The 14,930-nt window shown below is 41.0% G+C and overlaps 1 protein-coding gene across 1 annotated transcript in view; it reads right to left on the reverse strand.

Moving 5' to 3' along the window:
- Positions 1–14,930, reverse strand: part of ACSL3 (acyl-CoA synthetase long chain family member 3) — a 569,394-nt gene that overhangs the window by 210,581 nt on the left and 343,883 nt on the right. The window contains exon 7 of the mRNA XM_086943874.1: positions 2,656–2,779. Within this exon, the coding sequence (XP_086800000.1) occupies positions 2,656–2,779 (124 nt within the window). The remainder of the gene's footprint in view (positions 1–2,655; positions 2,780–14,930) is intronic.

The following is a 14,930-nucleotide window of genomic DNA, read 5'->3' on the forward strand; positions in this document are numbered from 1 at the left end:
TTGTGGGACAATGTTATTCTTCATGCGAATGTAGGATGCACCACCGAGTTTAAAGTATTTCTAAGTGAGGGGCCTGTTCTTGCTATCCTGCATGGGACACCAGTCGCCAGGAAACAAACAGCAAATTACTTTAAAGGTAATGATTTCACAACAGGTTTTACAACCCAACCAGAGGTCATAAAAGAAAAGGATAATTTGGAACCCCTAATGCCATCGATTGTTGATGATGCAAAATTGGGCAAGAGGACATGCTTTATTCATCATCATTTAGCCTTATTTCGGTTATAAAACCATAAGAGTACACATAGTAGCAGAAGTTTAAAAGCATGGCACAATAAATAATTTCAAATCAACGAGCAGCGTCGACGTGAAATCCGTTTCCAACTAACAAAAAGCTTGATGGGGCCTTTAGGCAAAATCCTGTTTTTAACAGCTGTTGATAAACATAAGCACAAAAGACATGGACCTAGGAGAAATTCAACATAACAGCACCTGAGTAGAATCACCAACGCTTTGGTGGATCAGCAACAACTGGAAAATGTTGTGTTTTAAAAACAGGATGTCCAATGGCCACCGTTTCTTTTGAACCTTTTTGTGTAGGATATGCCCAATTATTTTCACTTGCCTTAAACTATGGAGAAATTAAAGTGATCATATTGGGAGTAGAAGAGGCTAATTTCAAGTAGATGATTAGCCTGACATCCTTTAAAATGGTTTAAGACACAAGGGTTACCACCTCCTTAAGACTAAATATAAAACCTATGCTTTCATTCCAGCGTCTTCAAAGGGAGGAGGGAAACAGTTGGTATTTTCAAAACATGAAGCAAATGTCCTATCTGTGTCGTATTGTAGAGCACCCTGAAGGGTGATAAAATAATGCTTAAAGAATGGTTGATTTAGAGAAGGTAAAAATGCAGAGGAGCCCCGTGGCTTGTTTAATATATCTCACTACTTACTGTGTAGTATTCACTCAACTTGGGCGGATATCACTTAAAATAAAGGGATAAAGAAGGGAAGTTCAGTGTTTAACTGGACGGACCGAGGCCTTGCCAATTGCACTGCAATGCACAAGGACAGTCACTAGCCCGATCCTTAGAGGAGAGGGGTAGTAACAAATTTGGCCAGCAGCAGAAGTACTTTAAATGAAGGCTTAAGTGTGGACTGTTAAAAGTGCATCTAAATTATGGTTTTGAGATGCTTTTGGGGTCTAAAGTAGGGAAAAGAGGATTGTATTTGAGTAAAAAGCTCGCTACGGTTGACTTGGTATGCTCCTAATCCATATTCCTGGTTCCGAATGTTGGAACAAAGCTCAATGCAATGTGTTTTGGCCAGATTCCATTGTTTTGTTCATAGGGTATTCTTCAGACTTGCGGGGTTCACAACTGGCATAAAGTGTTGAAATTATTACTCAGAGGAAGATATCTGGATGTGTTTGGAAGTTGCGAAGTGTTTACACTGTTTTACTATGCACCAACTGAGGGAAATAATGATCAGGGAAAGAGTGATTAATTCCTCATTTTTGGGTCGAGCAATCGAGACCTCTTGTATATACTTTTATGTACTTTGTGGGCTCTAGAGATGAGCCCTAGGACTTGTCTGCTTCCGCTTAGGGACTTTTTTTGTCTGTTCAACTGCCTCTATTTAACTTTCTTGAAAGAAAATGACCAGTAGAGGTCAGTAAAATACCAGAATTGCTTTCTGCTGAGGGACTTTATTATTTTTATGGCAACTACCTCTATTTAACTTTCTAGAAAGAAAACGACCAGCAGAGGTCAGTAAAATACCAGAATCACTTTAGCATGCTCTAGATTCCAGTCCATAGAAATTGTCTTCCGCAAGCACCTGTAGTCAATAATATTTTTCGCAAATCTTGTATTTTCAGTGATATGACCACTGAATGCCCTGACTTTATATTAAAAACAGAGCTTCGGACTATACCATTTACAGCTGAAAGGCAATATTTCTCTCCATGTGTTCCCATATATGGCTCGTCTCGCAGTTTGGTGCTTTCTTTCCCTCCATGTTAAAGAACAGTAGATGTTTCAGCACCCAGGCTAATGTGCTGCATAGCTAAATACATATAAGGTCCCAAAGGCGAGACCCATTGCATATGTAAATACTTGTTTTATGAGCTAAAGCCATCTTTCTCTATTTGGAATTTTGATAACGGTGCTCCTTTTCTGTACTGTAAATGGTATTAAAGTAATCTGAACATTAAGAGCATTTCAAACTGAACAGTAGCAGATGGTTTAAATTTGGTAACCGAGTTAGCACTGGTCCAAAAGTCTCACACAATAGCTACATCAAGTTTTTCTGCAAAAATTGATAATGGTGTTGAATTCTAAAACCTGGATGGGACCAGACCCATATGCCAATACACAACGCAGCATGAGAACAGCTGAACTGTTGCTTGTAAAATCAGGCAAATAATGCATACTCTACATTTTCATTTTTGGAAGAAAGGTTATCCTGTTTTAGACTTTTTAGGTCCTGAATTACCAATTTCCAACCAAATATAATAGCAGAACAGCCAGACTGTTAAGTAGCAGTATTGACAGCAAGATAACATAGTGTTACATGAATGTGCAATTGGGTTATCTTGATTTGAAAGCACAACTGATAACAGATCATTTGTAGAAAGGATTCTTAAATTACCTCATCTGACAAAGTTTGTGGTGATGAGTAGCCAATACGACATCCATGAGAAACACAGACAAGTTCTGCGCTTAGCTCCAAAACGTGAGCAAGAGGCAAATATCCAATGTAAACGTCATTTTTCCTGGTGGAGGAAATAGAATTTACGATGTTAGTTGCAGATTCATCAATGTCAACACTAAATATGAAAACACATTCTGCATGTTTTCCTAGACTTCACTTTAGCAATAATATTATATTTTTGTGCATGTTTAACACTTCTGGAAAACCAACCTCCATGCTGACGATCAAGAAAAGGGTTCAATGCTCAACCTTACAAAGGCAACTGCAGGGATTTTTTTTCAAACTTTTCACCATGAGCAGCACAACCTTCCGAAGCAATTTACTCTACTTGTTTCACTTTGGCTACAGCTATTCTTTAACACGCGTTACATCACGAGGTTTGGAACACCAAGCCTTTTAGGATATGCTTTCTATTGGGAATAGTAGAGGAGTAGTAACAAAGACTGATTCTACCCACCTCCTGAAAAGCAACCTTATGAGACGCCTCAGTCCTACTATAGTTAATCCAAAAAGCCTTACAAGCTCCAACAAACATTTTGCTTCTTCCTTGCAAAGGGCAATATAAAATATAAAATGGTATAACCCCCTTAACATATTGAAAGGGAGATTATTACACCTATGTTCTTAAGGCCATAGAATACCCTATGGGAATAGGTCATGGGATTAGGCAAGGTATTTTTTTGTCTAAAGAAAAATATCTGTCGCCAAGAGGGAAACAAACATGTTTACAAATCTGTGGCATGGTGAATGGAAATAGATCAGGTCTTTCCAAGATTCAAAGATTTTGGAGGTGGGAGAGGAAAGGGCAATCTTTTGGTATTGTCCGACTACACTTTCATAAGGGAAGTGCTCTAAAGGGGAATCACAGCCTTTATTATGTCCACCCATCTACCAAATGTAAGGGCCACAAAGAATGCAATGTTCTAGAATTACATGATTTGAGTATAGGCTTGAAAGGATGTCCAATGTCATTGTAAGACTGATTTTCCCCAGTTGTGTACATAGGGTCTTTACGCCCTATTAAAAATACGTTATTTTCGGTAATGGTGAAAAAACAATGCCTGGGTGGGCATTTTTCGAATCCGGCAACAGCTGCAATGTGAATAGTACAGGGGAGAATTAGAGGACACGCAAGGTTAATTGAGAAACTGGTATTCTTTTCGCATGTGCTTAGATACGTTTCTGATACTAAAAACATATGCAGAGACTCTTCCACTTGGAAGCAAAGGACAAAGATGAACATTTTCTTTTAGTATCTATTAGAATGCTCTCAGCTTCAGTGATGAAGGTTATTATGATGAATATTAACTTTTCCTGTGGACAGGGGACTTGATTTTCACAAGTTTCTAATTTATCGTGTTCTGTAGTTCCGAGAATATAGAACTAGGCACAATACTTTCAAAATATGCTATGTTGGATGGGGTTACAAGTACTGTTTGAGACAGGCTGGTTTCAGTCAATGGAATTTGGGAGACATTTCTGCTACAAGTTAACTGACTTCTGATTAGGTCTACTAGATATCACAGAATATACATCTGAAACTCTTGTTAAATTGGTATGTATAGGATTATTTCTATAGTAAGTAAAACATTCTGTATAGTATTGTAAAAGAGAAAACAATAAGATTTTACTTTAATATGTTTGTGCATAATTAGAATATAAAAATAATTTTAAAAAAAGATACATGCCTACTGAAGATCTATGGAACTTGCCGGTCTTTATACAGGTGTGGATAAATATACATCATCAATAATCTGAGTGCATCTCTCTTTACTGAGTTTTTAGGTTCAGAATGGATATGTATTAATTTCACCCCCTGCCTTTCTTTGTTAACAGGGAGTACATAGTATTTTCCTTTTCTCATTCAATCCATAGACAGTATTTTAAATGTCTATGTATTTGTTGTAGGGGTGCCTCTTGAACAAACCAGTTCACAGGGCAAATCCTGAACGACTTCCGTGGTGGAAAGGTTTTTAGGGGGGTTAAGTGTGTACTGTTGACTATGAATGTGTAATATTTGCCCAAACACTACTCATAATCTAATTGCCCTTCTATTTTTGCTACTCTGGAAAGTGATGACAGACACCCATTACACACCGAAGAATACAAAAATAAAGTTATGGATGAAACACTTGAATTAATCTCAGCCACAGGTAATTACTAAGGGCCGCTTTCAAATCCATTATTTATTGCCCACAAAGCCACCCTAGATTAGACCCAGCTGTAAGCAGAACAGCCTTGTTCCTGTTCCAATAGTAACAGCCCAGCCCACTACCAAGTCAGGTCCTCTTTGACCCAGAGTGTAAGGAACAAACACCCATTTTTGAAATATTTGGGCCATTTCAGTTGCCTTCGGTGCGACGGGTATACCCAGATGTGGATCCTGTACACTGGAACCAAGCTGCACCCGAATGAAGAGCCCCAAATAGGCTGGGCTGGACTGTTCCCACTGGAGCTGGACCAAGTCTGATTTGCAGATGACAGGGTCTAATAATATCCATATGCTTCATTGTGACACCCAAATTTGCGCCGGCACAGGACCAAGGCTGATCTCTTGGACAAGGAGATCTATTTATTACTTATAGCAGAGGTTTTAACATTTTCACTTCTGTTGACCCCCCCACTAAGTCATTATCAGAGGTTCCCCACGGAGTCATTATTGTAACATGTGCACCCCCTCTGAGTCATCAACCTAAACAATTCTGATAACTTGACAGCAAAACAATACAAAAAATACAGAAAAGGAATTCATCATATAAATACGCAAATGACAATAAAAACGAAATGGTAAAAAAAAAATATACACAAATGATCAAATATTTTATTTCGTGGTCTGGCAAATATAAAACAAAACAAAATCAAAAATGAAAACAAATTTATTGGGAAGATTAGAGCCATTCAAAATTCAGTTGAGGCCATCCATTGTCCATACTATGTTTGATGCGCTGCACTGCCCCCAAAAATCTGTAGGATAAAACTTCATGTTTAGCCTCCAGTTTCAATTTCCTTCACATTAACAGAACATTTAAACATTTTCAATTTTACATTTTGCTTCTTTATTTATATACAATTTCTTAATCTGTTAATGATACTTAATTTTCTAAGAAGTCGCGGACCCTCTGCGTAGGTGCTGTGGACGACAAGGGATGCGTGGACCACAGGTTAAGAACTACTGTCCTATTGTATCTATCAACAGCTCTTTGAAGAAGCTGCAGAATGACTGCCATCTACTGTTGTCACGATTTTCGAACGAGGAAGGGTATGAAGTTCACAGAAACGCTGCATTTCCTTTTGTCAGTTAGCGCGTTATATTTTACAAGAGAAGGAACTGTTACCACATTTTGTTTTAGTAGACTAGAAAATAGTGATTTAAGTGGTTCTCAAGGTTTTAGGGTCTCAAGAATTCCATGTGTTGAGTAAACACAGGTCTGCTAAACTCAGCCAAAGATCTCAACATCACTTCAGTAAAGACAGTGTTTTATCAAAGACTAGCAGAGTTCCGGGAGGCGGGACAAAGTAGTTCGTCAATTTAACACCTGCACCAGGGAAAGGGTAGACACCAGCTTAGAGATCGGAAGCAAATCCCGCCTCCCGGTACTCCATTTTGACAAAATCACCTTGCCGCAACCAGGTAAACTTTGCCGTTGCTGTAGCGTGTCTCTAGGATAGATATCGCTCTGTTGTCGGAGCGAGTAGGGGCTTTGGGTCTGTACTCGTAATATCTGAAATCTGACAGCTTTTATCAGAGCATCGCAATGTTCGTAAAAAGTGTAAATGTGTTTCCTGAAATTGAGCCCTTGACTCAAACCTGTATTCTGAGGTTTGTGTGCTTCGTTTGTTTCCTCTTTTTTTAGATCATGACTCGCGAGACCCGCTAGCTAAAAATACGGGTTCTCACTGCAGTTTTTTTGCCGTGTGCCTGATAGAACGCGTGAACGGCCCGGCAGCTGATCCTTCATCTACGGAACGACTGCTTTTGATTCTGGGTAAGTGTATGCCTTATAGCTACGCTGAGCCTTTTATAGTAAACCGTTGGGCTCAGCACAGGACTCATGCTAGACACGGTTATTTTCTTTAAACCCAGGGTGCCATCAAAAGACGGTCCCGCATTTGGTTTGTGTGTGAAATCCATGTTGATTTTTCTTCACTCAGCTATAAAGTCCGCTGCCTATCGACTGGTGAGTCCAGTGTGATTGAATTCTCTGCATTAAATGTTTGATAGATTACCCTTTAGATCTTGGAAAACAAAAACCTCCCCCCCCCCCCCTCGATCTTTCCCTCCCCTTCCCTTTCCCCCTCCCCTCCCAATCTGCTCCCCCCCCCCTCCCTTTGTGCCTATAGGCTCTGTCTGTTGGCTGTAGAACTCCTCCCTGATTAGTTGAGAAGACCCTAAGTGTAAAGTGTCTTTTTGTTGTGTGGCATTGGTGGGATTCGCTTGGTTGTAGTTTCATTTCATAATCCTTACTATCAGACCCTCTTGTGCAGTTTTTGGGCTCGTTGTTGCTACTAGAATGTTAATGAAATTGGGTATCAGTATGTTGCCTTTAATTGGTTTAAATAAAAGGACCATGTATTGCTAAATATGATGTTCACACTAAGAAATTGTGTTATTTAAAAAAAAAATGTTTAAAGATATATTGTGTTGTTTTTATTGCAGATTGAATGCTGTATTCCCTTCTTCCCCTAAGCCCTACTCTGATTGCCCTGATGAAGGTGTGGCCATAGATCTGGCCCTGCACCGAAACGCGTGTTGGCGTTTTGTTATCTGCCCTGTTTCCAGGCCACCTTGTCTCTATCTTTGTGCAGGAAAAAATGTTTCAGGACGGATTTATTGTGCAACATCTGACTCATGATACTTGAGGAGTTTGGAATGTACTTGGATTGTGTGATTTTGACTGCCAGTATGAAATGTGTGACTGCCTTGAATGAGTGTTTTGTGAGTGTTTGCGGCTTGGGGTGTATGTAATTTCTTGAATTCTAGTACCGCATCATCCATGTGTTGGTACCCTGTTTTTTATGAATTGATATATTTCTATCTAAGAAAATGAATAACATTTTGTGTATATTTTTCAAAAACTTGGTGTGACTGATTATGTGAGGTGTTCATTCTGGGGACAGCAAGCTCATTACTGCCCTTTTCCCATGATTGGACTCTAACTGAGCCACTTGATCATTTTCAGAGGGCAGACACGTTTCTGTGTTTTGAAGTTTGTTATTTCTCCTGCGCGTCTGCTCTACATTTCATTTTCTAGGGGGGCCCTTTATATATTGGTAGTTAAAGATACGTGACAACAGTGTCCAATCGGAACAATCCGCTATGCGGATAAGGTATTAAATGAATAAACATCCCAAATGCTCCCCAATAGCCACAACCTATACAACTTAAGGATGGGAGTAGGTACTGTTTCTAACTGCAACAGAGAATGATGCTTCTATTATCGTCCAATTATAACATCTCACGCAGGAAACATGTTTGGATGCATAAATGGTCTGTGTTTGGAAAAACACCAAAAATAGGTACACATATGGTATATATATATGGTTGCTCCAAAAAGATACATAAAGGGGTGCTCATGACAGAAGTGCTCGTGTGAAGTTTTTAGTAATGGAAACATAGACCTATTGCATGGATTAACTCATTTACAACAAAGATTGTTCTTTTATACTTATTATATAACATAAGCATGGTCACATCTTGGCAGAGGTAATCGTATGATTCTAACTGCCCCTTTGAGAAACAATTGACAATCCAGGCTGTGGGAAATGTTGACGTTTCGACCCGGCAAGGTGTGGGGGTAGGGCCCAATCAAAGCATCAAAAGCGGGTTTTTATCAGAATTGGAAAATCAATTAAAACGGGGAGCAACCCATTAAAAAAAGGACATATGGACTACTTATTAAAAACTAATTGTATTATGTGTGTGCGTATAAACATCTCCCCAAGTGTTCATCCTCACCGGGACATTCATCCAATGTGAACACTGACGAATAGATCATGCAATGCACGGGGACTGGTTGGCTCCTGTACTGTAGTTGGAATATAAGGCTACAATCAACCGTGTTTAAGGAGTTCACACGGGAACATCCTAGGCAGGTACCGTTTCCAAAAAAGCCGTCAGACAATTTGAAGCAGTCAGCCTTGAAAAGTGAGTGATATACTGAGGATGTCATCGTTCTAAAAAAAAAAAAAGAGACATGTTTCTGCTATATTATAACTCTTATGTGCACAGACCGGAAATGTTAAACGAAAGAAACGAACTGAGCCAAAGCGGTGGAAACGAATTCCTAAGTGAGAGGGGAGGCCTTTTATTCGTCCGTCTCTGGAATGACAAATACAATCAAATGTGCACATCAGTAAATGATCATTGGGCATTTTTGGTTAGTAAAGGAAAAAGCATCGCACAGCAAAGAGGCCCGAACGCTTACATCATGGTCACGGCTCCGCGAGCGGCGCGTCTGAAAACAGATAACGCTGGCTCTGCGTCAGCGTGCACGCAAGGGGCACTGTGGAAAGTTTGCCAAGCGTGACGCGTCTGTAACTGGGCAGCCTACGAGTGCTGGCGTATTGCGAAATGTCCTCAAAGGCGTACGAGATATTCCCCGTGTACTGTACACAAAAAGAAACAAAATGACTCGGTACACTTTCCCAGTGGCTAGAAAAAACCGCCTCTGTCCACGCTCGAATAAAACAGCAGTGTCGAGCAGTTTGTTGACAATCACATTGCAGATTATCTGAAAACGGTCTCATGTGCGTCTCCGACATCAGCATCGTATTTAAAGAGCATGCACATAGTTAATAATACAGTGTCAAGAACATAAATACATACTTTAATGGCATAGAGGGCTCCAAATGTGCAGCCACGCTTTCATAAAAGTGATGGGGTAACTACATCCCCAGCACATTAAAAATCCCATGTAAAATATGTACAATATTCAGCACATCCTTAGAGACAATTTCAGATATTATTGCGCATACAAAAACAACTTCCTATCGTGGTGTTCATTGTTGATTTTTAACATTGTATCTGTCCCACTCCCCCAGTGGAAATATGTGACGATATTTGACAAGCAACAGTTCTATCGAGGGAAGCATCTCATACATAATCGTTTTTACACATAGCCTGGCTCATAAACAAATATTAGTTTCACCAACGGTCTGTTCTTAGTAAAAAGAAACAGAACAAGGGGGGTAATTTCCCAGGAACACAATACTGCTAGCAGAATAATGCCTTGCGTTAGCCTTGTTCCAGTTGCGTAGCTTGCCATTATTTGGATGCGCGGTTAGCAGAATGCGTTCCTGGACATAAGGGTCTAGCTCTAGCCATTACCTAGGCTTGCCACCTGCCTAGAGGTCTCCTCAAATTCAATCAGACCTTCGCCGCCATGTTTAAACGGTGTATCCTTTAGCGCTCTCTCAGGTTTAAGGTATTAGCAAAGTTGCCACCGCTGGGGCTCATACTGACCTTTTCAATCACTAACCAGCGTATGCTATCTATGGGATGATTCAAGGAGGTAAAGTGTTCTACCTGGGGTGCCCCTTGGACCCTGCATCTGATCCTACTGCAATGTTGAAGGGTCTGTGCTTTTGCCTTGACTGCCCCACATATAGAAGCCTACAAGGACATCTGATCACATAGTTGACCTCTCCACTATTACAGTTAGTGAGCTCCCTTAATTTGGATGTCCGTTCCTTGTGATCGAAAGTCTTTGTTTCTGTGGTAAGACCACATGCTGTGCAACTCGCACATTTAAAATGTCATGTAACCGGAGGCAGGTTGCATAATGTGCTTATGGAGGATTTTGGTGGTGTTCCCAATAAGGAGCTCACTACATGATCCCTGATGTTTTGCCTCTCTCAAAGAAATGATTTGGAAGCTCCTGGGTTTTAATTTCATTTGACACCATGGTCCAATGACTATTAATGTTATTCCGTACTTCATTACTACATGTGCAAAAACTTGTTACAGATGTCATGTTTTTTGTCATGTCTGTGCGCGGCCTGTGTTCGAGAAGAGTATCTCTTAGGCAGAACCAGGCCCTTTTTCTTGCCTTCTTTACAAGACCTTTAGGGTATCCTCTCTCAGACATACGTTTTAGTAGAACCCCAGATACTCTAAAATAGTTGTGTTTGTATGAACAGTTCCTCTGAAAATGGAGGAACTGACCATAGGGCAAATTGTCCCTAAGGTTTCTAGGGAGACAACTCTAGTATTGTAAGACGGTATTTCACTCAACATTTTTTTCTGAAAAAAGTCATATATAGATGATCATTGTCAACCTTAATCGTTACATCCCAAAAAGTCAATTGATTCTGTTCAGTGTTCAATAGTAAATTTAATACCCTCTGATCTCTCATTAAGCCACTGATGGAAACCGTTCCTCATTTCCTAACCAAATCATCAGTACCTCATCGACATAACGTCTCAACAGGGTGATGTGTTCATAAATTAGTGTCCCTGCCTTGAAGATGGGGTCATTTTAATACTGATTCATGTACAGGATCGCTAGGTCAGGTGGGATAGTCACCCCCATCGCCACTCCAGCAGTCTGTAGATTGTAATAACCTTGAAAATAGAAAAAGCTTAGGGTCATTGCAATCTCAAATACATCTATAATGAAATTGGTCGGAACTTGTACAGGTTGCGTTCTCCTATTCAGGACATCTCTGACCACTTCCAATGCCAGGCTCTGGGGAATACTGGAATATAGCGATGTAATATCCATGGTAATCAGAGTTTGTTCTTTAGGATTGAATGCGAGATTGCCAATTAACTTTATGGTTTCTATTGTAACCCTCAAGTAGGCCTTAGGGGATTCAACACTTAGTTTCAATATCTGTCAAAATAGTTACATAAAGACTCCAAAATGGAGCCACACCCTGAGACTATCAGTCGTCAAGGGGGTTTCTCTAGATTTTATGGATTTTTGCGAGGGTGTAAATAGTGGCAGTCCGGGGTTGTTTTTTCATTTAAAAAGGCATGCTACAATTCATTGAGATAACCTTTCTCCAACCTTTCACTAGTCACTCTTAATCAAATCAGTTATTTATTTTGTCGGGTCAGTATTGAGTTTAACATGACTTGTCCAGTCCAAACGTTGTGAGATTATCTCAAATTTATAGTTAGTGGTATTCTGGACAACTATGGCTCTCCCATTGTCGGCTGCCTTGATGACAATGTCTTTGTTCTAGTTTGGAGAGGTCATTTTTAATATACTTTTTTTTTTTTAAGAGAATGTTCATAGTGTCCCTAAGCACAGTGACCGATTTGGGCATTAATGAGTGGCTGGAATAGGTCGGTACAGGCAGATGGGTAATGGAGATATAACTCCTTCTATATACCCACTCTTAAACCTTTAATCCAGCCATTAGGGGATGGGGGGGGGGGGCAACAATAAATAAAGATATAGGCACCCACTTAGACAGATTTGCAAAAAATTCTTTCTACAATAGGGATCCCAAATAAGAAAATTTGTAGTTTCTTCTTTGAATGTATATAAAAAATATATGCGTTCTGCCCGGAGTGTTGGTCTGCACCAGGGCATGACAGCGGGGATGTATGTTCGCACATCGCAAACGATTCCAATGCGTGCTTTTACCACGCTTCCAAAACATCGCAAAGACAATCACACTGGCATTTTTAACAACGCACAGCGTTTCAACGCCAATGCGGTTTTCCTATTGCCAAGTTGAATACATTGCACACTGCAAAAGTGCACGCCATTACAACGCATATATGCACATTCCTTGTTTGTGGACATTATGATCGCAAACTGCAGTGTCTCCTAACTTTTAAAGAAACCAGGTTCTTTTTGGAGCTCTGGGTTTCCCCCTTGTGCAGTAAGGGCCTCGTCGCAAACAGGCAGCGATGTGAACGTTACTAATTTGCAGGCATTGGATGAACCATCCTAACAGTCACAGTAACTGCAGTTGTTTGGTGTTTCTCGTGTTTCAGTGGAGTCAATCCTTTAGTGAGCGTGAGCATGTCTGTAGTGTTTATATCCAAAGGGTCCTCGTTTATCACACTCTTGTTTGTCCTTGCATTACCACTTTATTGTCTTTCTTGTGTACCTATTTAGTATTTAGCCTGTGATTGTACCATACATTTATGTATGTATATTAGGATATTGTTAGTGTTGTGATTACAAAAACTCACAAACCTGGCTAGACATCCGCATCTGCCTTGCAAGTGTGATAACCCTGACTGAACCCTACACCATCTGTGATTTAAACCTTGACTGGCTGTAAACGTCCACACAGGATTAGAGACTGCTTGGAAGGCCAGCTTTTCATCCCAGGCAGAACACTCTGTGCACCCTTCACAACGATGAGCGCACAAAGCACTGCAAGCGAATGTCTGCGCACATGTTGATTTATCCCATCACATTGTGCGATTACGTCACCAATGTTATCCCATCGCATCAATTACGTCACACCACGTCATAGTTATAGCATTAATGTAGAGCATTACAATGTCACACCTGTTCACACCTGTGTGTACGTCACCACACGTCATAGTTGTACGTCACACCAGTTCACACCTGTGAAGCACAAGGCTCACGTCATTGTATTCATGTCAGGCCGCACAGCATCTCAAGCGCATAAAGCTCCTGTCATCGTATTCATCGTATTGATTTAAAGGGTACCGATTACGTCACCACACGGGCATTCATGTCATCCCACACGTCATAGTTGTATGTCACCACAATGTCACTGCACAGAGCATCTCAACATTGTATTCAGGTCAGGTAAACTGCGCACAGCATTTATTCATCGTATTTATTTAAAGGGTAATGATTACGTCACCACACCGGTATTAATGTAATCCCACACGTCATAATAGTTGTATGTCACCACAATGTCACTGCGCACAGCATCTCAACATCGTATTCATGTCAGGTAAATGCGCATGTACAATGTCATTGCGCACAGCATCTCAACATCTTACACACGTCATAGTTGTATTACACTGCAATGTCACTGCGCACAGCATCTCAACATCGTATTCATGTCAGGTAAATAAATGCGCATGTACAATGTCATTGCGCACAGCATCTCAACATCGTACACACTTCATAGTTGTATTACACTGCAATGTCACTGCGCACAGCATCTCAACATCGTATTCGTGTCAGGTAAACACGTATGTACAATGTCACTGCGCACAGCATCTCAACATCATACACACGTCATAGTTATATGTCACCACAATGTCACTGCGCACAGCATCTCAACATCGTATTCTTGTCAGGTAAACTGCGCACAGCATCTATTCATCGTATTTATTTAACCCCATCGCCGCGGGGCTAATTCCCCGGGGGTGGGGGGCCGCGTGCGGCGCCGCGGTGCTAATGACGAGCTCGGCTCGTCATGCAGCACGGTGGCTGTGTGCTGATGATGAGCTCGTCATGGCCACGCCCGCTCAATGGAACGCCCAGCACTTCGGGGTAATTATCCCCACGGGGGCGTTCCGCGAGTCCATGACGCGCTCAGCTCGTCACCATCACACGGCCACCGAGCTGCATGACTAGCTCAGCTCGTCATCAGCATGCAAGGAGTTAAACTTTGGGTACTGATTACGTCACCACACAGGCATTAATGTCATCCCACACTTCATAGTTGTATGTCCTTGCAACGTCACTGCGCACAGCATCTCAACATCGTATTCATGTCAGGCAAACGCCCATGTACAATGTCACTACGCACAGCATCTCAACATCGTACACACGTCATAGTTGTAGGTCACCACAATGTCACTGCGCACAGCATCTCAACATCGTATTCATGTCAGGCAAACGCCCATGTACAATGTCACTACGCACAGCATCTCAACATCGTACACACGTCATAGTTGTAGGTCACCACAATGTCACTGCGCACAGCATCCCAACATCGTATTCATATCAGGTGAACGCTCATGTCAGTTAAACGCGTTGTAATAGCACGCATGTGGAAGACCTTGCGATGTAACAGGATGCGTTGTGGAGAAGTTCTATGTAAATCTTTCAGCGATGTAAAATGTGCGTTGTAATGGAACCGCGATGTGCGCTCATCCTTGTAAAGGGTGTTGGCCGACAGCGGCCATATGATGGAGCATGCTACTGCATAGTGGGTGAGGGCAATCAAACATTTCTTGGATTTTCCAGAAAAAGATTTTTCAACAGGTTCTTCCATACTCTCCATTTCTTCTCCTTTTCCACTTTTTTATGCTTATT

This window comes from Lissotriton vulgaris, chromosome 11, assembly GCF_964263255.1.
Source record: "Lissotriton vulgaris chromosome 11, aLisVul1.2, whole genome shotgun sequence".
NCBI classification, from domain to species: domain Eukaryota; kingdom Metazoa; phylum Chordata; class Amphibia; order Caudata; family Salamandridae; genus Lissotriton; species Lissotriton vulgaris.